The sequence below is a fragment of the Rhipicephalus sanguineus genome, chromosome 9, assembly GCF_013339695.2.
Source record: "Rhipicephalus sanguineus isolate Rsan-2018 chromosome 9, BIME_Rsan_1.4, whole genome shotgun sequence".
In the NCBI taxonomy this organism is placed as follows: domain Eukaryota; kingdom Metazoa; phylum Arthropoda; class Arachnida; order Ixodida; family Ixodidae; genus Rhipicephalus; species Rhipicephalus sanguineus.
The window spans coordinates 83,366,170-83,393,474 of record NC_051184.2 but is presented as its reverse complement, the minus strand read 5'-3'; the positions used below and the strand labels follow the sequence as shown (position 1 = coordinate 83,393,474).

General features: G+C 51.6%; 1 protein-coding gene across 1 annotated transcript in view; it reads left to right on the top strand.

Moving 5' to 3' along the window:
* Nucleotides 1-27,305, top strand: part of LOC119405967 (uncharacterized) — a 76,769-nt gene that overhangs the window by 18,995 nt on the left and 30,469 nt on the right. The window contains exon 3 of the mRNA XM_037672792.1: nucleotides 26,872-26,954. Coding sequence (XP_037528720.1) covers nucleotides 26,872-26,954 — 83 coding nt within the window. The remainder of the gene's footprint in view (nucleotides 1-26,871; nucleotides 26,955-27,305) is intronic.

The following is a 27,305-nucleotide window of genomic DNA, read 5'->3' as shown; positions in this document are numbered from 1 at the left end:
AGCGAATTGCTCATCTAATGAGCAATTCATTAAACTAGAGCTGGCTACATACATACATACATACTACTAATACTACTACTACTACAGAGGAGGGAACGACCCACATCCTAAGGAGCTTCGCCCCTAAAATTCGGCAGATCCCATGCCGCGTGGGGATAGGTTTCATGCGAAGGAATCAGTGAGTAGTTCTTATGCTACATTTTTTGTCTTTGAGGTGGAGGTTTTTTAAGCACAGTAGTTGTGTGCCCATTGTGGCTTTACCAGCCACCTCGACTACACTGGCGTTTAACGGGTAACTTATGGTATGACGTAACGTCAGCACTCACTTTAGAGCTGTAGTGTGCACGTATCTCACAGGAGTACGGCCAGTAGCGTGGGTTCGAACTTAACGAGCCACAGGGCCGCGTTTGTCGTCGCCTCGCGTGAACTAGCGCGCCGCTGCACACGTGCGTTCGAGCGCAACAAAAGCACCGAGCGCAGCGCGGAGAGTACACAGTACTTCTCTCGAAATCCGTAAGACTTTATTACCTGCGGCAACACTACAAACGCAGTACAACGCCTGCTCCGAAAAGCGGCGGAAGAAGCAACGCAGGCTTAACCACGCCACGGGCGAAGGGCTTACGGCGACACGTCGCTGAGGGAAAACGGTCCCTCGCGACCATAGAGTTAATATACTGACTTTAGACGAAAAGCTCCCCATAAGGCCCATACATTGAAACCTATAACCGCATGGGTTCCGCCATGATGGAACAAAACGAACGTTGCCAGACCCTGAGACGCTGACTATATTTGACGGTAGTAATCAGTTTTAATCTACCAACCTAAGCCAGATACGCGCTTTTCAGGGAACATCAGCTGTGTTTTGATGCGTGAAGCCGTGTGTTAGTGTAGCGTTGTCTGTGCAGCTGGCCCGATTGATAACAGTTAACATTTCCACCTGTTTTTGCATAGTTTTTACTAGGCAGGCCCTACACATAACGCATAACGAACAACGTTTCTCCGTTCGCTGGCACAAGGGTCACTCAACAGAATCGCACCTCCACGCAAAGTGCGTAGGCCGTGCTCGCGCGGTGCTTCGACTTGCAATAGGCACCGTCTAGTTACCAGAGGGCGCTGCGTTTATCGCACTGCCATAGAGTAACATAGTAAGGCACTGCCCCGTCCCAAGTTCGATGACATTGGCCGTTAGGGGTACGCAGAAAACAGACGCGCGACGCGTGTCCCGTGTAGCCCGGCCACAATCCTCCCACTAATGCAGGGAGGGAAACGCGCGCATCGCGTTCAATTTTGACCGACCCCGTCTCATTATCACTTGATTTATCCGCTAGGCTTTGCGATCTGGCGCTGCAGTCACACTGGAAAACTTGACTGTACGGTGCCTATGACGAGATACCTGTATGCACGTTCTTTTTCAGCTCATTGCTGCCGTGCTTCAGCACATAGTGCCATAAAACAGAACTATGTCGATTGCAGCATGCAGCGGCGAATGTGAGTGAGACGCCACCGAAAGCGTCAATCACGGAGTAAGAAAAATAATTTAGGTGTGGACACTCCGCCCGACGGCGCGTCCACATAATGTTCGCCTCTTTCCTCCTCTCGGCCCCCATGTCGCAGCGCCTCCCACGCTACCGCGGCCGGCGCATGTGCTATAGAAGACGAGCTGCGTGCGTAGCGTCCGTAACGGCGTTGCGCACGTGAAAAGTCAGCGAGCAGAAAGACTGCTCACGCGCTCTAAGCAAGACGCCGCGCTTTTAGGTACGCAACGCTGTTAGGGACGCTATGTGCGTCGGGTGCGCTGTTTACACCGTGGCCGTATGAAAACTCAAAAAATGCAATGAGGTGAAAAAAAATGAAGAAAAACGCGCGTTTGCCTGGTCACAATAGGTTTCTTAAGCCCCCATGTCGCAGCGCCCCCCACGAAACTGCGGCCGGCGCATGTATTAAAGGCGAACATTATCTGGACGCGCTCTCCTTCGCGGCGGGCGGAGAGTGTCCACACCTAAATTATTTTTCTTACACCGTGGCGTCAATCAACCCTATTGCAAAACCCAGCGCCACTGGGTACCAGCGTCCAGTGCCATGCCTGATTATGGGCCCAGCGTCGCGCTGGATACTGGGCTGCTAGAGCGGCGTTTTACTGGGAGGCGCTGGGTACTCAAGCGCAAAACGGCTCTACAGCGTTAAAACGGCGGTGTCTACGTGCCCTACATAAATATATTAGCAAGGAATGTCATATAGAAAGCATTAGTGCAATAAAAAAACAAAAAACAAGCCCCCCGTATGAAAAAAAGAAAACTCCACCACAAAGATTCGAACTCGCCCCCTCTGAATCTTCAAGCGAGTATTCTGCCACTGAGCCACGCTGCTTTTTTGCTTTATTGCCTGTTTTCAGACATGAATTACATCACAAGGACACAGAATAAATAACAACAAATGGTGTCCGTCCTACTGGACAGACATCAATTTTAAAGTTCCTTGAGCACGGTCAAGGGTTCCACCCTCGATAACCACTCAGGTACAAACTCCAGCGTTTTCTGCAATTCAACAAATTTCGACATACGCTCTCGAAAGTACATTCTTGCGGGCCTTGCATCTAGATCGCGGTGAAATCCCGCCATACGGGCCCGTCATAGACAGTGGAGGCCGGTTAACATTATTAGGTCTAACGGCAATCCATCCTCATTATCTATTGGGAGAAACCTGATACCATATGGATCTAACGGGAATTCCTTCTTGATTGTCCTCTGTAGTACATCCCAAAAGTACACGCCCTCCCAGCAATGTAAGAAAACATGGTCAATAGTTTCTGGCTTATTACAGATAAGGCAGTCTGAGCCCCAAGGTAAGAAAAAACCACGCTCCTCAAGGAATACCTTGACATGCAATGTGCCTGTGTGAAGCTTAAAAAAGAAGGACTTCGTGGACGGCGCCACTTGCATTCTTTTAACACTTTTTAGCACGTCCTGCCCTTGGCCTCTACTGTGTATGGCCCTGTACAGAGGGACGGGTAAAACTGCATCACACACATCTTTGTAGAGCTTTTTACGTGTCACTGAGAGCAGATAGTCATTAGAAAATCTAACAGGCAAAAAGCGAACACTTAGAATCACCTCCTTGAGACACCCGCAGACTACGCCATTCATGTGATCTGTACCAACTACATATTCAGGTAGAGCCCTGATGAGCCTCAATTGGCACACCGTGCGCAGGAAAGGGTCACTCACATTACGGAAAAAGAAGAACCTGTTTATGATTTGCCGAATGAAAAGATGTGGCAGTCCCAGACCTCCTTTCTTTACTCGTCTAAACAGATTGGTTCGACTGCATCGTTCCCAACTAGAGGCCCACACGAAAGTTGCGAAGACACGATGAAATTTCTGTATATTTGCCCGTGAACAATGCAATACCTGCATCACGTACCACATTCGTTGGCGGCAACCCTTTGTTTGTGTCTAATAAAGAAGCAAGCTTGATTTGGAAAGGAAGATCGCATCTGCCTTGAATACGCGACATCAAAATATGAAACGAAACACTGTGTTACTTTATTGACTAGCCCTTTTACAGCGACGCCGGCATGTTTTAGCGTGGCTCAGTGGGTTTATTCTTCCCACTGAGCCACGCTAAAACATGCCGGCGTCGCTGTAAAAGGGCTAGTCAATAAAGTAACACAGTGTTTCGTTTCATATTTTGATGTCGCGTATTCAAGGCAGATGCGATCTTCCTTTCCAAATCAAGCTTGCTTCTTTATTAGACACAAACAAAGGGTTGCCGCCAACGAATGAAATGTGCACAATGGGAAGAACGCTAAGTTTCTTTAAGAATTCCAGTCTTAACTCCGAAAAATATCAAATGGATCGAGGAGCAGGGTACAGCTTGACGGCTGTTACTGCCGATTTTCAATAGCCGTTTCTCGTCCTTGCTAATGATGAACATGTACAGAAGCTTTATGATGACTCGTTCGATAAACACGGCCTACATGAATTCATGATGAGTAGTTTTCTCGCGCGAGCGACGATATTACTGCGGGGCGGGCGCGCCTGTATTCTGATTTGCAGTTCTATCGATCGATACATACAACTATGAAACCGCTCAGCAAAAACAAATACAATTCGTTGAAAAAAGATGTCGGTGTGTTAGTTCACTAACGCGTACCAGTTGACAGGTATGTTTTCTGACGTATGAGTCAGAGAAGTACCGGCGAGTGCAGCCGGCTGTTTTCAGTGAGCCTGCGTTCGTTGTTGAAAGCGCATCGCATCAATCGTCATCACTCTTTGTGCGGATGCCGTACACAAGAAAAAAAGGTTAATTTAGGTTAACGGATGTCCAGACTATACTTTACATGAAATCTTACACGTTGGAATTACGTGTACTTAAGCCAGGAAGCGCCGGTGGCATGTCGACAAATCGGCTGGTACGGTAGGCCTAACGCTCGCTGGAGCCGCACTGGGTAGGACCGATCTCGGCGCAGATGAGTTGCAATGGTTGAAGTTTCTGCATTTTGGCCTCGGAACCTTTTGAACTGTTATCTAACGTATAGCTGAAGTAAGTGGAAGTGCAAAAATTGCCCGAGATGCGTTTCCGATGTGGCGATATCGAACGACGGCTGTTTTTCTGGCCTTCGTTGGGAGGGCTCGTGAAGCCAGAGCTTATTTACTTCTTGCCAGCTGCACGGCGATGTAACGATTTCCTCTGTATGTTCAGACCGCCGCCTCCAGGCTTATAAACATTACAATATGAAGTCATTACCGTAACACATCACGGATGCAAAACGGATGTATATGCGCGGCATGCAAAAAATGTGTAATAATTGCGGCTACGTGCTCAGCAAAAATTAACGACGTTATTGGCACTGCATGAATAAAAAATGCGCGCTAGAATGCAAAATGCTCAGTGTTTGCTGCTTTTGGTTATTATATTTTTCTTCACATTCGACAGGGAAACATTAAAAGTGACCGTGATTTCACACATCATATCACGTATATGATGAAAATAGTGCGCATCTCATCGTCTTTCTCTGCCAAGCTAGAATTTGTGACACAGGTTTGGAACCCGTTAGGATAGCATCTATCGGTGCCATCGAATCAAACATTCGGTATTCAACGATGCCAAAGCCTTCCGCCGCGCACAATCTGAAGGCAGCGCGCAGCACTGGCAGAAACAGTGCAGGCTCCAGTATGTGCCAGCGCACGCCAGTGAAAACTCCAGCGTCTCCAGCGCTTCCCAGTGAGCGCCAGCGTCACAGCGGCAAAGCCAGTGCGCCTACCAGTGCGACCCAGCTCTTTCGCAGTGGGTTCACCGGAGTCCCAGTGAATGCAAGCGTGTACCAGTGTTCCCAGTGTGATCCAGTGCCGAAAAACGTACTGGTATGACGCTGGGGGTACTGGAACGGCGCTGGTTTTCGCAATAGGGAAAACTAAAGATACACGGCACATGAAATTTTATCACCGTTAAAAAGACTGAAAAAAACTTCGGTTGCGCCTAGTGACATAACTTTCAGTGCGCGTCTCGTCTGTTCTTTGCCGTCCGTCCTGGTTTGCATTGAAGTTTTCAGCTTGAAAGAAAAAAAAGGCTGTCACATGAAGTCGAGTGGTACGTGGACACAGAAAACGCACACAACGGGACGCTATGACAACTACGAGATACACGACGTAAACGAAGTTTCGGGGGCTTTAACACGACGCGGAAACCGGCGCAATCGGCCGTGAGCCCACTCTCGAGTGTTGGCGTTGATATGGTTGATATGGTGGCGCCATCTAGTAAACCAGCCTCCAAACGCTCCTTTCCGCGCACACTAAATTCCATAAATAGCAGTCGTATTCTTTCGTAAAAGTATTCAAAGTAAACACAAAGCAATATCCGTGCGTTTTTAATTGTGGAAATGCTTCTTTAGGATTGATATGTGATCGAAAGAATGACAACGTTCCAAGATGTCGGCGCTCTTGTGGTTAGCGGTCTCGCGGCCGAGCTTTTCCTCTAGAGTCAGTATATTAACTCTATGCTCGCGACTACGCTGCGCACTCTCACGATCCGCGACCACAGGGCCCGGTCGCTCGAGCGAGGGCAAACTCCGCTCGCGTTGGGGCTTCGATAGCTACGGTTTCGGCGTAGTATGACCACACGCGAACACACCGCACCGCTCTTCGGCCTAGCGTTCGGAAAGGACAACGTGAGGTAAGCGCTCGCCGCTGGCGCAAGGCACCGTTAGCGAACTCCGTCCGAGCGAGCCCAAAAAGAGGAGCCGACAGACGGGAGGGAAAACACGTGCTTACCATACGAGGTCCAGAGAGTGTCTCAGCCCCCCGCCGCTCCCACCGCGCGAAACGCCTCGCGAGACGCGAGACTCGAGAGCGGCGCCACCGTCGAGATCCGGCGCCTGGGTGAGGGAGGTTAACGTACTCCCGCTCGCCCAGCGCCGTAGGACGGCGGAGGAGGGGAGCGTCATGATCGGACACGAGGATGGCAGAAATAGGCGCCTAAATTCCCACAGAAATGGGGCAAGCCTCAATTCCCACAGAACAGAGATTCCAGTACTATCGAAACGAAGTGCAATTTACGGTGCGATGATGTGAATATCACACGTAACATTAGCGTATTCCTCCGGGGTCGAGCAACGCGTGAATATAGCTTGCTAAATCATAGCAATACAAATTTAATGTTTATTAGATTTCTATGAAAGTGGAGGCAAGGCTGGAAACGCGATTGACGTTAACCCGACATGACGCCTGTATCACACATTATATATATATATATATATATATATATATATATATATATATATATATATATATATATATATATATATATATATATATATATATACACTAAGAAGAGGTTTATTGGCGGTGCGTTCCTGTGGTGACGCTCTGAACAAACACAGCGAGTCGGGGCAGAGCACCGTCCAGAAAGGTGCCAGCGACCAGCATCGCGAGGCGAGCGTTGGCGATACTGCTGACCGGCGACGCGTCTTCTTCACTATTCGCCCCCGCCGAAAAAGAGCCATCCTGGCGACCTAGGAGTCTGGAGGCAGAGGGCTGTGGTATGGCTTGAGACGTGCCACGTGAACAAGGTCACGTCCACGCCGGCGCATGTCGTCAGATGGGGAAACTGGCTCAATGATAAAGTTCACCGGGGATGTTTGCTCCAAAACACGGTAAGGCCCTTCGTACTTTGGGACGAGCTTTGAGGAAAGCCGAGGAGCTTGGTAAGGAACGGCCAGCCATACAAGAGAACCAGAGGAATAGCTGGGACTTGGAAGTGAGTCGGCGTTGTTTTCCTTCTGGCGCTGTTGTTCTTGGGATGTAAAGGTGCGCGCGAGTTGGCGGCACTCTTCCGCTTGTCGGGCAGCTTCGGACACAGGTGGGCATTCGGAAGCGTCCGGACGATATGGTAGGAGAGTGTCGATGGTGTGCGAAGGTTCGTGGCCATACAGGAGGAAGAAAGGTGAGAATCCCGTGGTAGCCTGTGTCGCGGTGTTGTATGCGAACGTTATGAAGGGAAGAACGCGGTCCCAGTTACCGTGATCAGATGTCACGTACATCGCGAGCATGTCACCGAGGGTGCGGTTGAATCGTTCGGTGAGCCCGTTAGTCTGCGGGTGGTATGCCGTGGTCCGTCGATGAACAACGTGGCATTCGGAAAGCAGAGCTTCGACGACTTCCGAGAGGAAGGCTCGACCTCTGTCACTAAGGAGTTCCCGAGGTGCGCCATGTCGAAGGATGAATCGGCGTAGGACGAAAGACGCTACGTCCCGCGCTGTGGCACTTGGCAGAGCAGCAGTTTCGGCGTAGCGTGTCAAATGGTCCACAGCGACTATGATCCACCGATTGCCATCCGGTGTCATTGGAAGTGGGCCGTAGAGATCTATGCCGACGCGGTCGAAGGGGTTGGCAGGGCAAGGAAGTGGCTGCAAGGCTCCAGACGCGCGTGAAGGCGGTGATTTGCGACGCTGACAGTCGGGGCAGCACTGAACAAATTTTCGTGCAAAGTTGTACATGCAGCGCCAGTAGCAGCGATGGCGAATACGTTCATAGGTTTTGAAAACTCCGGCATGGCCACATTGTGGATCGTCGTGGAAGGCAGCACATATTTGTGATCTTAAGCTGCGAGGAATGACCAAGATCCATTTACGGCCTGCGGGAGCGTAGTTCCGTCGGTGTAGCAGCCGATCACGAATGGCGAAATGGGCAGCTTGGCGGCGGAGAGATCGGGATGCATGAGTGGTCGACGCTCCCGAAAGCTAGCCGAAAAGAGAAGCGATCCATGAGTCACGGCGTTGTTCAGTAGCTATGGAGTCAATGTCGAGACATGTGACTGAGTGTGTGCAGTTCGTTGCGCAGGCCGAGTCTGGAGGTAGAGGCGAACGAGACAAGGCGTCCGCGTCAGTGTGCTTGCGTCCGCTGCGATAGATGACGCGAATATCGTACTCCTGAATTCGGAGTGCCCAACGGGCTAGTCGGCCAGACGGATCTTCCAACGTGGCAAGCCAACAAAGGGCATGGTGTTTTGTTACCAAGTCGAACGGGCGACCGTACAAATACGGGCGGAACTTGGTAAGCGCCCATACTAGAGCTAAGCTCTCCTTTTCAGTGACGCTGTAATTGGTCTCTGTTTTTGTCAGCGTGCGACTCGCATAGGCGACGACGTATTCGGAGTAGCCGGTCTTACGTTGGGCGAGGACAGCGCCAAGACCGACCCCACAAGCGTCTGTATGCACTTCAGTTGCAGCTGTTGGGTCAAAATGGCGAAGGATGGGAGGAGAAGTGAGCAGACGACGGAGCGTAGCAAACGCGACGTCACACTCAGGAGACCAGGAGGAGAGGTCTGTGTCACCGCGTAGGAGCTGGGTCAACGGCGACATGATGGATGCCAAATTTCGGACGAAGCGCCGGAAGTAGGAGCATAGTCCGAGAAAACTTCGAAGCTTTTTGATGGTAACAGGCTTCGGGAACTCGGCGACGGCACGAAGTTTTGCAGGGTCGGGTAGAACACCGTGCTTAGATACTATGGGGCCTTAGATGGTCAGCTCCCGCGCGGCGAAGCGGCACTTCTTAAAGGAGTGGTGACACCAAAATTCGGACACAATTTGACTGTTGAATCGCACTAATGGGTGCATATAGGTGCCATCTATACAATATCAGCCACAAATAGAGCCTAAAAGGTATTCTAATTGAGTTTTGAAGTTCGTGAAAGTGCCGGATCAGGAATAGAAGCAAAAGATGATGAGGTCATCGAGTGGATACCACGTACGTCACGAGTTCTGGCCGGGTTACCGGAGGCGTGTACGAGACAGACAACGCTGGTAGCGACAGCTGATGATGCATATCCTTACCAGAGATCTACAATATAACATCGCAGCGACTTACCCGCTTACTGATTCCATTTAAAGCATTTGCAGTGAGATAATTAGCAACTCACAGTATTCTCATTGCTTTTTCTCCCGACAAAAATTACAACGCGACGGGAAAAATAGAAAAAAAATTATTATAGTTGGACAAAACGCCACAAGATGTCGCTACGGGCTCCGCAGTTGCTGCTACTGCTGCAGTCGTCAACAGCTCCGGTATAACCAGGTACCCGCAAACGTTAGGAAGTCTACAGACAAACTAAAGCTCTCTCCTGCCGGGATCATATTGCGTAATGGACAGATAACTGCTTCGACCCTCCGACGTGCGTACGTGGGATTGGTATGCCTTGAGAACGCGGCGTTGCCCGATATAAATACGAGTCAGTAAAGCGTACATCACGTCATTTGCATGTTACGCATAAACACTGTTACAGAGCGCCAATGTTGTGATTTCAATGCTTCCTTCGTCACTTCTCATCCTGCTACTTTACGAATGATCGGAGCGAAAATGTTTCAGCACGTCTAATGCTGCGGCTACTCCAAGCCTGGCGGAAAACGTCGCCTGAGTTGGACAACGACTACAAGAACAAAATCGCAGCTATCGGCGAGATTCGCAAAGTGAATCGCGCTTTTCTTACTGATTTTTACAGCCAGCTCTTTCGTCCATCTCCGCACTAGATAAGCAACGTAGTTTGACAAATCGAGGAATCAAGCACTCGTAACGCTCAACACCTACTCAACACAGTAAACGAAACAGCAGCACTGAGAACATAGCAGAAGCTGGCCAGTGACGTCACTGGTTCTTGCGGTCTTGTTTAACAAGTAGACCATTCACGTCACGGGGCTACCGAGTGCTCTTCGAAATCGAAACTGCCGCCGGTCGTAACATACGAGCATATAATAAACATTGGTCGCGCGCTGGGGCAAATGAGTTTCGTTGCCGCTATTATCGAGTCAGTAGCCATTGATTAAGAGCAAAAAACAGAGGTTAACAAATTTTCTGTCACCACTCCTTTAAGGTTGAGTTGCAGTCCAGCGTTGATTAAACACGTCAGAACCTGTCTGAGCCGATGTAGATGGGTAGGAAATTCGGGAGAGAAAACGACAATATCGTCGAGGTAGCATAAACACATAGACAGACAACTTGAGGCCACGCGATGTGTTGTCCATGAGTCGTTCAAACGTGGCAGGTGCGTTGCAAAGGCCAAAGGGCATTAATACAGCGACAGAGAAGAGGCCGACACCCGTGTTGCCCTGGTTCAACACTTCTTCCTTCTTTATTCCGTGCTCTCGAGCAGCCCCGCCTTACGCCCGCTTCTTCGCGCGTCTTGTGCGTGGCATGGCGTTTCCCGCCAACGTTTTGCCGCGGTAAACTCAACAGGCATCATGTTAAATTCGTACAGCCCTTCAGGTGTAATAAATGCAGTTTTCTCGCGATCAGCTTCAGCCATCGGAACCTGCCAGTAGCCAGAACGTAAGTCTAAGGACGAGAAGAATTCTGCTCCTTGAAGGCTGTCAAGGGCGTCGTTGATGCGCGGCAAAGGATAGATGTCTTTCCGCGTCACCTTATTTAAGCGATGGTAGTCGACGCAAAAACGAGTAGACCCGTCCTTCTTGCGAACTAGCACGACAGGAGATGCCCAAGGACTGTGGGATGGTTGAATAACGCCACGGCGTAGCATATCTTCGACCTGGTCGTTGATGACGCGACGCTCTGCAGCAGAGACGCGGTACGGTCTTTGACGCAACGGCTGGTGCGAACCGGTGTCAATGTAGTGGTGGACTTCAGACGTGCGGCCCAACTGCGGCTGAGAAACATCGAACGAAGCCGTGAAGTGTTGGAGAAGTCGAAGAAGCGTGGCGCGTTCTTCAGCAGTCAGGGTATCAGCGATTGAACTCGTGAATATTTCACTCGACGAGCCCTCCTGTGTTAAAAGGGCAAGAAGGTCGCTCGAGTCAGTATGACACGATTCGTCTGGCACGTTCAGAAAGAACGAAGGGTCAAGCTCTTCCACGCGACCGAGACATTCGCCGACAAGCAACGTAACCGGTGCGGAGAGGGAATTGTAGACAAAAATATTGCTGTGGCCAGCAGCGATGTCAAGAGCAGCAAAAGGCAGTGGGACGGCTCTGCGACTCATGAAGGTGTCGGAAGGTGTGAACAAGACCGTAGCATCGTTGAGGCCACCGCAAAAGACAGGGACAAAGGCAAGAGAGGCAGGCGGAATGTCGGTGTCCTCGCGCACGACGAGTTTAGGCAGCTGAACAAGAGCGTCGTGGAATGGCTCTGCACACAGCGGCGAAAATTCAACTTCAGCGCGTGCGCAGTCGATGACGGCATTGTGACGTGATAGAAAATCCCACCCGAGGATGACGTCGTGCGAGCAGGCAGAAAGAACAATAAACTCCACGACGTACATAGTGCCTTGTATGAATACGCGGGCAGTACAGGCTGCGAGAGGTGTAATGTGCTGTGCGTGGTCACTTTGCGTAGTGAACGGCAGAGCTTGGCGGCTATAACAGAAACGGCTGCGCCGGTGTCTACAAGGGCAAATGAAGGAACACCATCGACAGATACGGCGACTACGTCAGCAGGGGAAATTGCGAGAACTTGGGCAGTTCGAAGATGGCGCAGTTCTTGCCTCTTGAACTGCGGCTTTTAGTTTTCCTGGTTCGAGGGTCCGGTTCGGCGACGCATTGGGGAGAGCGATCGCCGTCGAGGAGATGGTGATCGGCGCGACAGAAAGTCAGGGTGGTCAGTGTAAGCATCCGATGGTGAGGGTCCGGTAGGAGATGGGCGCATGGGATGAGCGCCGTATCGTAACGGCCGGGTAGCGTCACTGGATGTTTGAAAGCGACGGCGACAATATCGAGCAACGTGCCCTGGAGTACCGCAGGCCTAGCAAATGGGGCGATTGTCAGGAGTCCTCCAAGAAGTGCTGACTCGCGGCTTGGCCCAAGTTGTAGGAAGAGGTGCAGATCGGTGGGCATATTGCTGCATAGGTGGGTAAGGCTGCTGGGGAGGCCTACGCATCACCTGGGCATACATAATAGGTGAGGCTACGGGCTGCATAACCGGCCCATATGTAAGAGGCTGCTGATGGTGAGCGATGGGTACGGCTTGAGCGACCTCTTCGGCAATAACAGCGCGGAGCGTTGGCGGCAGACGAGAGGGCGGCTCCTGTGTGAAGGGGACCAAGGAAAGTTGACGAGCAATTTCTTCGCGCACGAAGTTCTTGATCTCCTGAAGCGTCGGCGAGTGCTCAGGAACGGTAGCAAGACTCGAGAGCGAGTCGGCGTGCGATGAAAATGGCCAAGTCAGGGCGCGCTGCTTCCTCAACTCGTCATAACTTTGACATAAGGTGACGACTTCCGAAACTGTGCGAGTATTCCTGGCCAGGAGAATCTGAAATGCGCCATCGTCGATCCCTTTGAGGATGTGCTGAATCTTGTCAGACTCAGGCATGGCGGCGTTGACACGGCTACAAAGATCGATGATGTCTTCAATGTAACTTGTGAACGTTTCGGACGGCTTCTGTGCTCGTGTGCGCAAGCGTTGTTCGGCGCGGAATTTACGGACAGCGGGTCGGCCAAACATTTCAGCGAAAGACGTCTTGAATACTGACCATGTCGGGATGTCGCTTTTGTGGTTGTGATACCACATTTCGGCAACGTCAGTGAGATAAAACACGACGTGGGTCAACTTGTCGGCGTCATCCCACTTGTTGTGCGCGCTCACCAGTTCGTAGTTTGTGAACCAGTCTTCTACGTCGGTCTCACCACCGCTGAAAACCTTGGGGTCCCTCAGCCGAGGAACTCCGGTGCCGCTGCCGGACTGGGCGGACGGGGCCGGTTGGTCGACGTTGGTTGTCATGACGGGCGGAAGTGTTCTGCTTCGCAGCTCCAGGTTCATTTGACGGGGAACCTCAGCACCCTCCACCAATTGAGAAGAGGTTTATTGGCGGCGCGTTCCTGTGGTGACGCTCTGAACAAACACAGCGAGTCGGGGCAGATCACCGTCCAGAAAGATGCCAGCGTCCAGCAGCGCGAGGCGAGCGTTGGCGATACTGCTGGCTGGCGACGCGTCTTCTTCTTCTTCACAATATATATATATTGTAAAGGCGTTTATTGACGGCGGGATCGATGGCGACGATACGCAGCGACGACAGTAACGACAGAGCGCAGACTCGCAGACTCTCACGAGCAAGCGCACGAGGGGCGAGCTCTCCGACAAGAGGCGAAGAGGGCGACCCACTAGAAGGCGCTCAAGAGGCGGCCCATTACAGCGTTCTAATGCTTCTGTACAATTACCCCGGGTACGCAAAGGGAGCCGCCCGGCGACCTAACAGCTGGTCACTATGAGCGGATCATGGTAGGGCTTGAGGCGCTCCACGTTCACAATGTCGCGCCCTCGACGGCGCATGTCCGAAGATGGCTCAATGGGTTCAATCATGTAGTTGACCGGGGACGTGCGTTCGACGACACGGTAGGGGCCTTCGTATTTGGGCAGTAGTTTGGAAGAGAGGCCAGTTGCAGCGGTCGGGACCGAGAGCCAAACGAGCGCTCCAGGGAGGAACGTGCACTCAGAAGTGGTGGTGCCACCGCGAATGCTCTTCTGCCGCTCTTGTTCGTGCGTTGTAAAGGTCTTCGCAAGCTCGCGACATTCTTCAGCAAGCCTGGCTGTGTCCGAAATAGGCGCACATTCAGATCGATCCGGCCTGTAGGGAAGGATGGTGTCGATGGTGTGCGACGGGTGCCTGCCGTACAATAAGAAAAATGGCGAGAAACCAGTAGTGCTCTGAGAGGCGGTATTGTAGGCGTACGTGACGAAGGGCAGAATGGCATCCCAATTTGTGTGGTCGGCTGCGACGTACATTGAGAGCATGTCGCCGAGCGTGCGGTTAAAGCGTTCGGTGAGGCCATTCGTCTGCGGGTGGTAAGCAGTAGTTTTGTGGTGAACGACGTTGCACTCTTTGAGAATGGCTTCGACGACTTCCGACAAGAAGACACGGCCTCGATCACTGAGCAGCTCCTGGGGCGGACCGTGACGCAGCATGAATCGGTGGAGTAGGAAGGAGGCCACATCGCGCGCTGTAGCCGCTGGGAGGGCGGCGGTTTCGGCGTATCGCGTTAGATGGTCAACAGCGACGATGGCCCAGCGGTTACCAGCCGAAGTCAGAGGAAGTGGTCCATACAAATCGATGCCGATGCGCCCAAACGGACGGTTAGGGCAAGGTAATGGTTGTAGACCTGCTGGCGACACGTGCGTTGCAGGTTTTCGGCGTTGGCAATCGAGGCAGGAGCGAACAAACTTCTGCACGTAGCGGTACATCCCTCTCCAGAAGTATCGTTGTCGAATGCGGTGGTAAGTTTTGGTTACCCCAGAGTGCGCGCATTGCGGGTCAGAGTGGAAGGCCTCGCATATTTCAGAACGCAGACTGCGGGGTATCACTAGTAGCCACTGGCGGCCGTCGGCGTTGTAATTGCGTCGGTGCAGTAGGTCGTCACGAATGGCGAAATGGTGGGCTTGACGACGCAACGCGCGAGTGGATGGTGTTGCCGACGGATCCGCCAGCAAGTCGATCAGCGAGGTGATCCATTTATCCTTGCGCTGTTCGGTAGCGATGGTGTGAACGTCGATTGAAGCAACAACTATGTGAGATACTGAGTAGGGGGCGTTGTCGTCAGGCAAGGGACAGCGCGAGAGGGCGTCGGCGTCAGCATGCTGGCGTCCGTTGCGGTACAGCACGCGGATGTCGTAGTCTTGCAGGCGAAGTGCCCAGCGGGCGAGACGCCCTGAGGGATCCTTCAATGACGACAGCCAGCATAGTGCATGATGGTCGGTGACGACATCAAATGGGCGACCATACAAATAAGGTCGAAACTTTGTAAGGGCCCAGATGATCGCCAGGCACTCTTTTTCCGTGACTGTGTAATTGGTCTCGGCTCTGGTAAGCGTACGGCTTGCGTATGCCACGACATATTCGGGGAACCCTGGTTTGCGCTGCGCAAGGACAGCGCCGAGGCCTACACCACTGGCGTCCGTGTGTACCTCCGTTGGGGCCGTAGGATCGTAGTGGCGTAGTATGGGAGGCGACGTCAACAAACGACGGAGCTTTGCGAAAGCGTCGTCGCACTCTGACGACCACGAATGGAGGGGCCCGTTACTTCCGAGGAGCTTCGTCAGTGGCGATATGATAGTCGCGAAATTTCGAATGAAGCGCCGAAAGTAGGAACACAGTCCTACGAAACTGCGCAGTTCTTTGACGGACGTAGGTTTGGGGAACTCGGTCACGGCTCGAAGCTTGGCTGGATCGGGAAGAATTCCGTCCTTCGACACGACGTAGCCGAGGATTGTCAGCTGTCGTGCTGCGAATCGGCACTTCTTTAGATTGAGTTGCAGACCGGCGTCGCTCAAACGCGTCAAAACATGCCGGAGGCGTTGAAGATGCGTGGAGAAGTCCGGAGCAAACACGACGACGTCGTCGAGGTAGCACAAGCACGTGTGCCATTTCAGGTTGCGCAGAACGGTATCCATCATGCGCTCAAAGGTGGCGGGCGCATTACACAGCCCAAACGGCATGACGTTGAATTCGTACAGGCCGTCGGGCGTGACAAAGGCGGTCTTCGGTCGAGCGTCATCAGCCATAGGTACTTGCCAGTACCCTGAGCGCAAATCGAGAGATGAAAAGAATTCGGCGCCTTGCAGGCTGTCAATCGCGTCGTCTATTCGCGGCAGTGGATACACGTCCTTACGAGTGATCTTGTTGAGTCGTCTGTAGTCCACACAGAACCGCACAGAACCATCCTTCTTCGCAACAAGAACGACAGGAGACGCCCAGGGGCTGTTAGAGGGTCGAATGACATCGCGTCGAAGCATGTCGTCGACTTGCTCGGTGATTACACGGCGTTCTGCGGGAGATACGCGATATGGACGTTGCCGCAGTGGCAGGTGGTCGCCAGTGTCGATGCCATGCGTAACGGCCGACGTGCGGCCGAGAGAAGTTTGAGCGACATCGAAAGACGGGCGAAATTCTTCCAACAAGTCCAGAAGCTGAGAACGCTGGACCTGCGTAAGGCTGTCAGCTATGGAGGAACCAAATACGTCAGCGGGTGATGACCCAGACGTCGAAACAGCACTGAGCGTACTGGAACTTCGGCCGTACGAGTCATCGGGCTCGTCTATAACTTGTGCGTCTTCTAGGGGTTCCACGCTGCCGAGACATTCCCCTCGCACCAACGTAACACTGTACGAAGAGGGGTTTATTACAAAAATAGAGGTGCTGCCCTGAGTGATTTGAACGGTCGCGAAAGGCACCAGCAAGCCTTTCCTCGTGCAAACACGGTCATATGGCGACAGGAGTGCAACGGTGTCGGATAGACTGGCGCAGTAGACTGACACCGCCGTTGACGAGTTTGCAGGCACTTTGACGTCGTCTTTGACGAGTACCTTGCTCGCAGCCGATGGACTGTCTGCCGGCGTCAAATTAGAGAGTGGTGAGAGCTCTATTTCGGCGGGTGCGCAATGAATTACGGCGTCGTGGCGGGAGAGAAAATCCCATCCGAGGATGACGTCGTGAGAGCATGCGGGAATTATGATGAATTCGACGGCGTACAGAGCGTCCTGAATGATGACACGGGCTGTGCATACCGCCGTCGGTTGAATACATTGGGCGCTGGCTGTACGGAGGGAAAGATCGGAAAGTGGCGTCGTCACTTTTCGTAGCAGGCGGCTTAGTTTAGCGTCCATAACGGATACGGCGGCTCCAGTGTCGATAAGGGCAGATGCGCGAACCCCGTCCACAAAAACCTCTATCACGTTCGATGGGCTTCGCTGAGGGCTTTCGCAGTTCGATAGCGTCGCAGCCCTTGCCTCGTGGACTGCGACGGCTAGTTTTCCTGGTCGCGTGCGACCGGACGTGGGCGCATCGGCGACAGTGAGCGACGTCGGGGAGACGGAGAGCGCCGAGTAGATGGAGCTTGGCGTGACGTCGGTGACAGAGGCGTAGGTGGGGCGTAGAATGTGCGGTTTGACTGGCTGGTGGCGGGCGACAGGACTTGAGGCGGCTGGACGCGATTGCAATAACGCGCCACGTGGCCGGCGTAACCGCATGCGAAGCATATGGGGCGGTTGTCAGGTGTGCGCCATCGGTTTGCTGGAGCAAGGCCCGCCCATGGCGCAGGACGTGACTGACGGGGCAGCGACTGATGTGACTGCATCGTGGGCTGCGGTCGTGGCCTCTGCATTACGTCGGCGTAGGTGGCCGGCACAGCCGCTTCGAAGGACTGATGCCTAGCAGCGGCTTCCGCGTAACTGTGTGGGGCTGCCGTCGGTATTACTGGGGACGTCCTTGCGACAACTTGGGCGTAACTCAGTGGTGCAGGAGCCGGACGGTGCTGGTGGTACTCAGGCATGACCTCCGCGATTTCCTGCTCAATCGCTCGACGGAGGGGAGGGGGAAGGGTGGTTGACGGCTGGTGAACGTACTGAGGTTGAGCAAAGTCCAGCAGTGAGAACTGGCGCGCGATTTCCTCGCGCACGAATGACTTCACCTCTGCGAGCAAGGCGGAGTGGTCGGATATGGTCGACAAGCCAGCGAGCTCGGCGTCGCGGGATGGAGAGCGACGGGTCATCGACCGCTGCCGGCGCAGCTCCTCGTAGCTCTGGCAGAGCGTGATGACCTCGGCCACTGTGCTGGGGTTTTTGGCGAGCAGCATCGTGAAGGCATCGTCGTCGATGCCTTTCATAATGTGCCTCATCTTGTCAGATTCTGACATGGTGGCCTCGGCTTTCTTACACAAATCGGGGACGTCTTCAATGTAGCTAGTAAAGGTTTCGCCGGCCTGCTGAGCTCGTTCTCGCAAACGCTGTTCGGCCTGCTGCTTACGAACGGCAGGGCGGCCAAACACGTCGACGATGGCGGTCTTGAAAGCGGACCACGTCGGGAAATCGGATGCATGGTTGTTGTACCACATGCCTGCCACACCCGCGAGGTAGAAAACCAAGTTGCTCAGCTTGCCGGCTTCGTCCCATTTATTGGGGACGCTCACCCGTTCGTAAATCGTGAGCCAGTCCTCCACGTCGGTGCCATCCGCGCCGGTGAAGACAGGAGGGTCGCGGATACGGGGACACCGGGACAAGCGGTTGGAGTAGGAGGCGGCGTTTGCTGAGCGGCGTCTTGCGGCATGGTAGATGGCACGGTACGGGATCGAAGCTCCAGGGGCATCAGATGGAGACGGAAGTTGTGGGGACGGTACAGCACTCTCCACCACTTTGTAAAGGCGTTTATTGACGGCGGGATCGATGGCGACGATACGCAGCGACGACAGTAACGACAGAGCGCAGACTCGCAGACTCTCACGAGCAAGCGCACGAGGGGCGAGCTCTCCGACAAGAGGCGAAGAGGGCGACCCACTAGAAGGCGCTCAAGAGGCGGCCCATTACAGCGTTCTAATGCTTCTGTACAATATATATATATACAGGATAAATATAGTAATGTTTATTGCTTTGTTATAAAATTAGATAACAGCACTGCAACCACAATTGGCGCTGTACCGACATAATGCCTACGTAGAGTCATTTTTCATAGAGAGGGTGAGACATGACCTTATTTGTGTCCTTGGTGGGGTCAAGGGAGGCGGGGGCCGGGAGAGTAGCCCTACCGGAGCCCCCTTCCTCAGGCGGCGGCCAGACCTTGGGTCTTGGCGACGTCTTCGGCCAGCCAGACTGCCCAGAGTTGGTTATCCGGGCACGCGCTGAGCAGCATAGCCTCCCACTGCTCGGGCGTGGTTATGTTAAGTTGAGGGTTCTTGCTGTGTTTTATGGTGTGTGTCGCTGCGGCACATGCCCAGATAATGTGGTCGAGGTTGGCGCGAGCCATCCCGCAAGCTTTGCACTGTGGTGTGTAAACGTCCGGGTATATGCGACTGTACAGCGTGGGTGTAGGGAATGTTCGCGTCTGTAATAATCGCCATGTTGTCGACTGTTCCTTATTTAGCGACTTGTCAGGGGGTGGGTACTTCAATCTTGCCCTACGGTAATGCATAACAATTTCACCATGCGTGACCATTCTTTCTTTCGCGTGGCCTGCTGGGCTCGTCGGGAGGGTAGCTGTTCTGATGACGGGTGACGCGCCCGGTGGACGATTTCTCGGGCAGCGTCATCAGCGGCTTCACTCCCGGCAAGGCCCGAATGGCCCGGAACCCAGAATAAATGAACTTGGCGGCGACGAGATGGGGATGTGCTTGCAAGTATGCGGTTCGCTTGCGGTGAAATGAGGCCCTTGGTGAATTGCGGATAGCTGTCTTGTTGTTACTAACGATGGAAGAGGCGGTACTCCTCGCGTAGGCTAAAGCGGTGGCAGCTTCTTCGCCCTCTTGGGGTTGTGTGGTGAGTAAGAAGCTGGTGGTGGTAGTGACATGATTCTGCCCCGTGACGACAGCGAGCGCCATGGCCGGTTGTTGCGGGTACTCTGCTGCGTCGACGTAAGCTACATGCTTGGCCCCCTTGTAACTCTTGCTGAGATGTTTCGCGCGGTCGTCGTGCCGTTCTGCGTTGTAGAGAGGGTGCATATTACGAGGGCTGGGGGGAATCAGGAACGTTTCTCGGATGTCCTTGGACAGTGGGACCTTGGCTCCGGTCTGCGTAACGTATTCATTTTCAAGGGTACGGAGGACGTGCCGCCCGGTCTGTGTTTGCGAGAGCCGCTCGTAGTGTGAAATGCGCTTAACCTCAATTAACTCCTCAATTGTGTTATGTAGGCCTAATTCCTTGAGCTTTTGATTGTCCGTAGATTGAGGGACGTGCAGGGCTTGCTTGTATGCTTTCTTGATAATTATGTTAATCTTGTGTTTCTCGGCGTTGGAGAGGCATAGGAAGGGCGCGACGTACACGATGCGGCTGATAATAAAGGCTTGCACCAACCGTAAAAGGTTGTCCTCTTTCATTTCCATGTGCTTGTTGGCGATGCGGGCGATGAGCCTTCCTATTTGAGTAGCGTGGGTCTTAAGACGTTCGATAGTGTCTGTGTTTTTACGGTTCTGCTATATGCGGAGCCTCAAGACTCGCAGGCCAGGCACGCACGGTATGGGATGTCATTTGACTTCGAGCATGATGGGTTGAGTGCTCTCCTGACTCGTCCTGACTCGTTCGACGATGCGTTGTGGGGCGTAGGATTAGTAATTCGGACTTGCTGGACGAACATGAAAGTCCTCGTGGCTCGACATACTCGACCTACGCGTTGATTGCTTCTTGCAGGGTCTCTTCAATGTCGCCATCACTGCCTCCAGGAGTCCAGAGGGTAGTATCGTTCGCGTATATGCAGTGATTTAGGCGTGGGGGAGCAGACAGCTGTGCTGGAAGTCCCATGAGGGCGATGTTGAAAAGCATGGGAGAGAGCACGGACCCTTGTGGTGTGCCCTTGCTTCCCAGCTTGATAACCTCCGACTGGAGTGCCCCTATTGTTAATGTGGCAGTGCGGTTGGAGAGAAAATCTTTAATGTAGCGATAGGTCTTTGCACCATCGTTTAGTTCTGAGATTAAATCCAGCAACTCCGTGATTATTCCAGCAACGTGTCGCAGGAGGCAGTCTCGGAGGCCACGCGGCGCTCTTTCTACTTTTTCAACACGCCGTCGAGTGCCGCCAGGCCCTCAGCTAACTACGTTCATGCTGCCGTTCATGCTGCCGCTCATCGGATCATATGTATTATATGTATTATATAACATATGTATCATATAAGCAGTTTTTCCAAGTTGCGTAACGATGCCACCAGCAACATGGGTGTTACCAACACCAGACGCGGTAAACTGATATGTAGTGCTTGTATTACGCTGGATAGCGCGAATCCGAACAGGACAAAGGAGGAACACAGATGCACAGTACAGGCGTTACTCGCAACTAAGCTTCATTCACTAAACTGAGATTAAATCCAGCAACTCAGCGATTAATCCAGCAACGTGTCGCAGGAGGTAGTCTCGGAGGCCACGCAGCGCTCTTTCTACTTTTCCAACACGTCGTCGAGTGCCGCCAGGCCTTCAGCTAACTACGTTCATGCTGCCGCTCATGAGCATCGGATCATATGTATTATATGTATTATATAACCAGTTTTTCACAGTTGCGTAATGATGCCACCAGCAACATGGGTGTTACCAATACCAGACGCCGTAAGCTGATATGTATGTGCTTGTATTACGCTGGATAGCACGAATCCGAACAGGACAAAGAAGGAACACAGATGCACTGTACAGCTTCATTCACTAAAGTTTCTCTAGATATGTACACAACCGAGTGGCACGCGCAGGCGCACTGCACGTACGTTAAAGTGACCGTTACAGTTGTTATGCTTATACTTGTCCGTTATGACGGAGCACGCACGCAGGTTTCGCGAACCTGTGTGCTTGTGTAGAAGGGGTTCTCGACAGTTCTTGAAGAAGGTCATTATCACCGTGATAAGTGAGCACCAGCAGCTGGACCGGACTTGTTAATCGGATCCGTTCGGAATCGTGGTTATGAGGAGTCTAAGTGTGGTGAAGTGCGATGTATAGTGCAGCTGGTGGAAATCCTGGGTGTCCCTTACGATGAAATGATCTATGATGCCTCCTGTCGTGAACGTGGCAGCGAGGTCTGTCGATCGCCTGTCTACCCAAGCCGTCTTTTTACGCAGTGTAAGGAGCAAGCGTTGTTAGGTCTTGAAAAATCAATGTTGAAGCCACCGACAATGATGACAGGCCTGGTTCTCTCAGTAGATTCATTGTAGGAAGCACTGACCCCGGTTAATTGGAAGCATTGACCCCGCAACGTGGACCACGTGGACGAGTGAATGGTAGTTGTGCGTCTTCCAGGGGTATGTCTTCAGCTTCGTCACTTTCCTTCCATCCGCCGCGGTGGTGGAGTGGTTGCGGTGCTCGGATGCTGACCCGAAGGTCGGGGGTTCGAATCCGGCCGTGGCGGCCGCATTAGATGGAGGCAAAATACTAGATGTCCGTGTACTGTGCGATCTCGGTACACGTTAAAGAATACCCGATGGTCAAATTTCCAGACCCCTTCGCTGCGACGTCTCTCAATTCATATCGTGGTTTTGGGATATAAAACCCCAACAATTATTATTATTATCACTGTCCTTATTCGAACCTTCGACGCGACGTCCACACGCGACACATGATGTCACTGCTTTACCGACTCGGCAATGACGCCTCGACGTCCCCACGTGGGATACCTAAAGCCCGGTCGGCGAAAGCCCCGCAGGACCATCAATAAAGTTGTTACCAACCAAATCACTGTCCTTGCGTGTGAATGCGTGTATTCGCGGTTACTGTGCTGGTTGAGACTCTGTAGCATCTGCGGCACATACCAGCATAACATGAACCCTGGTATACGGGTATGTGCCACGCGTGACTGAGAGAAAGGGTTTCATGACTTACGCGGCAGGTATTTTGCGTTATTCATGTCATGACTAGTGAATCGTGTTAGTCATACACTGATCTCCTGCTATGCCAATTTTGGTAGGTTACAAGTTATGGAGACGACCAGGAAAGTGACCAGACGTGGGCGGCTAGATAGATAGATAGATAGATAGATAGATAGATAGATAGATAGATAGATAGATAGAAACGGCCAAAGTGCCCGAGGTTCGTTAAGGAATGCTTCGCATTTAAAAGAGGAGGGACATACGCCATGGTAGCGGCTGTAATGTGAATGCTTGATCCGTTAGGTGCAGCATCAGTACCGGCGATGCTATAGCTGTGTGCGAAAGACGCCGCCCGCATTGGAGTACGTGGTAGAGGACAGTTGCTATGGGCTAGGTGCCGCGGTACTGCCACAACAAAAAGAAAAAGCGATAAAGCGAAAGGTAGGTTGGGCGTACGTTCGCGGGCTTGCCTATCGAGACGACGCGAGCGACACCACGTGACTCTGCTCCAGCAATAGTGACGCTCGCAGCTCATCGCCTATCCTCGCTGGAAACCTCTGGTGGAAAGGTAAAATAACATCACGACCTTTAGTTTTATTCTGGTGAATTAGTGGCAGCAGTATCAGCTTAAGAAGCGGCGTTCAGCCAACGTTTATTGTTTCGCACGGTGGTTGTGGGATCGTCGTATCTTGTGCCCTAAATTGCACGCTACATTCCTTAGTGTATCGGAAATACAGATGCTGATGCACTTCTTGCGAGACGTATCGCAATACAGATACAAGACACGTAAAGAATATGTAAGATAGTGTCACGTGGTCGTGACGTCGACGAAGACTGCAGTCGGCGTTTTCAAGATGAAACTGTTTATTTGGCCAAACTTGTGGCCTGGAACCGGGAAGTTAATTTACATCAATACACACGGTATGCACTGATAGCGGCAAACAGAGCGTCTACCGTCGATGAACTGACAAGCGGTCAAGCTCGTCGGCTTTTTGCAGGCGCTATCGAACTTTCCAGCGATATCGCTGGTGGCGGCGTTATCTCTCGACAAAGCTGGAACATTCGCGTGCGGCGCGCAATCTTAGCGGAACGTTCTAAAACAATGGCGAAGCTTCTTACACATCGCGGCGCGGCCTGCACAGCGTGTTGCCCACAGTCTTTGTGGTGAAGCTTCAACTTAATAAAAATGAGACGCGCGGCAATAGTATCTATGATACATGTATCTTTGATACTGCCCAGCACTCATTGACAAGGTGGAATGGAAGAAGATGACGAAGAAACTGGCGTGAGCGCTCGAAAAACAATATAATAAAGAAATTCGGCAGATCCGACGTACCATGGGAGCCGATGTTTTCGAAGCATGCGGCGGGAAGGTGACTGGCGCAATTTTCTTCGCTGAGCGAAACGTTACGAAATGACGCTAAAGGATTGTACAAACTTTATACGCACACATATATGTTGAAGAGCCGCATATGTGTTATATAACCAGTTGTTTACAGTTGGGTAACGCTGCCAACGGCAACGTGGGTATTGTCACGTGGTCGTGACGCCGACGAAGGCAGCAGTCAGCACGTCGAGATGAAACTCTTTATTAGGCCGAACTTGTGGCCGAGAAACTGAAAGCTACAGCAATACAGTGATAGCGGCGAACAGAGCGTCGACCGTCGATCAAGTGACAAGCGTTCAAGCGCGGCGGCTTTTATACAGGCGTTATCGAACGTTCCAGCGATATCGCTGGTGGCGGCGTTATCTCTCGACAAAGCTGGAACATTCCCGTGCGGCGCGCAATCTTAACAAAACGATCTACTTCAATCGCGAAGTTTCTCGAACACTGCTTCGCGGACAGCGTCGAGCGTTGGTAACCGTCCTTGCTGGTCAAACGCGAATACATCAAAATAAAAGAACAAGTGGGCGTGGCAGTATTATACCAACACCAGAAGCGGTAAGCTTATACGGTGTGCTTATACTTGTCCCTTATGATGCACGCGCGTTTCACGAATCTGTGTGCATCTGTGGAAGAAGTTCTTGACAATTTATTTTTTGAACAAGGTCATCATCCCCGTGATCAGGGAGCACCAGCAGCTGGTCATGACTGTGTTATCGGATCAGGTCGTGATCGCGGTGACGAGGGGTCCATGTGTAGTGAAGTATGAGGTATAGTACAGCTGTTGTAAATCGTGGATGCCTCGGTCATTTTGTCGACAAATTGTCTGTCGATAGAGCCGGCGACATGTCGGAACCTGAAGTCGCCCTTCGCGTTGGTGAGGTATAGGCCGTCGAGGCTGGTAGGCCTAGATCAGTAGCAAACATCAAGCAAACATCAGTAGATGGCGCTTGTATTCGTAGTATGTGGCCTACGTAGCCTAGTCGACAAAGCGGCTGTCCATCAATGTGGCATCATCCTCGGTGAGCATGAGGCCATCGCCCAGCCTCGTAAAAAAGAAGAGGTCACTGCGTCGTTCTGGCGGACTAAGAGCACCTTACGGTGTGATGATGTGAATATCGCCCGGAAATTTCGTCAATGTGTTCCTCCGGAGTCGAGCAATGCTTTAATATACCTTGCTGAATCATAGGAATAGAAATGTAATGTTTATTAGACTGCTGTAAAAGCGGAGCCAACACTGGAACCACAGCCGTTAATCTTATGTGACGCCTTTATCGTAGGAGTATACACATCGTAGGAGTATCATGTAGTGTTTATTGCTTTCTTGGAAAATTAGATAGCAAGCCCCACAACCAGAATTGATGTTGCACCGACATAACCAGTTTATAGACCTGGCGTGGTTCTGTGGTAGAATACCTGACTGCCACGCAGAATGCTTGTGTTCGATTCCTGCTGGGATCCTAATTTTCATTCTATCCATTCGTCGCGTCAACGCTGCCGATGTCAGTTTTTCTTAACGCTCTCGCATTTGTTGTCTGTTCTCGCCGTCCCTTGGCAGATATAAACTGTCAATCTCCTGTGGCGCATACCCGTGCACCGCGGCCCATGTTAAACGGGTATGTGCCACACGTGTCTGGACGAAAGGGTTTGACAACGTACGCGAAAGGAGTGTCACGTTATTCATGTCATGATTCGACAGTCATATTCGTGAAATCCTCTTACCCTCCGATGCCAATTTTGGTGTACACCAAGTTAAGGAGGCGCTCATGAGAGCCCCCAGACGTAGGCGGCTAGATAGATAGATAGATAGATACGTAGGTAGAAACGCTAAAAGTGCCAAAGGTTCGCTAAGAAATGCTTCGCATTTAAAAGTGAAGTACCAATCAGAGAAGGCCACATAGATCAGCGGAGGTAAATCGTATTATTCTTGCTGCAGTAGTTATATCGGTGAGACTGGTAGGTGCGCAAATGTTAGATTACTGGAGCACCAGAGAAAATGCGAAAACAATGACCGATTATCAGACTTTGTTGCTCATTGTACACAACATCAATGCAAGCCACTCTTTAACAAGACAGAAGTGATAGATAGGCACAGTAACATGAACAAATGACTAATCCTAGTGACGTACCACAGTAACAAATATAGAGAGCAGTGTATCAGCCAGCCTTCTATCACCTTAAGTGATAAAGTTCAATTCCTGAAAGTCACGCACAGACGGTAAACAGATTGAGGTACTTCTTGCTTTTTTCTTTCTTTCGCTCATAATTATTTTTTTGCGGATGTGTCGCATGCAGTAAACCTCTGTTGAGTGTCAGCGCTGCCCGTGTGTGCTTCTTTCAGTGTTTCGTCCTGTATTCCGCGCTGTGCAATTCCATAGTATATGAAAGCAAAAGAAAGAAAGAAGTGATAAAAAGCAAAAACAGCAAAATATATATGCTCAGTTTGCACGATGGCACAACGCTGCTATGAGTATATCAAAGGAGCATATCCGTCGACTACCTTGTAGTTATGACCGCCAATCTTCTCCGAGCGCACAATCACTCCTCGCACTTTACATGTATTTGAGACCACATTGAACGTTCCATTCTGCCTTGGTGAACGGGGAAGAAATTGCACCTGAAGTCACGTTACTCAAATATTCGTATAACTTCAGAAAGTGTCTAAAGCAGCGAAGCTTGTTGTCTGAAATAAATTCGGCAGCTTGGTGCATAAAACGTTATTGAATTCATCTTTCAGATTCACTACACAGCGTTTCTACTGCACACTCTTTGAAAGCGATAAAGGGCCAGTGATATCAGTTAGGAACACAAAAGAAAAAGGCAAGTGAAGCCACAATACTCTTCTGTTTAGTTTCCATGAAGCTCCCTAAATGACCCTAGAATGTGATTTCAGCGCACTGACGTAAGCTTAAAAGAAACGGCATGAACATTTTTCGCGAAACGGAACGCTGACGTGCAGTAGCGGGAAGTCCCGAAAACTGAATAAAATTTTGTAAATTTCAAATTGTCAGAAAACTACGAATGTCTATGTCAAGGCCTTTTCGTAACTACGTTGACTCAACAGAACAGCAACTTTGTCCTTAACAAATTTCCTGTTACCCTGCATATGCTTGTAAATCTTCGCAAAGCCTACGTACTAAAACATTTCGCACACAAGTGGATATTTTCAAA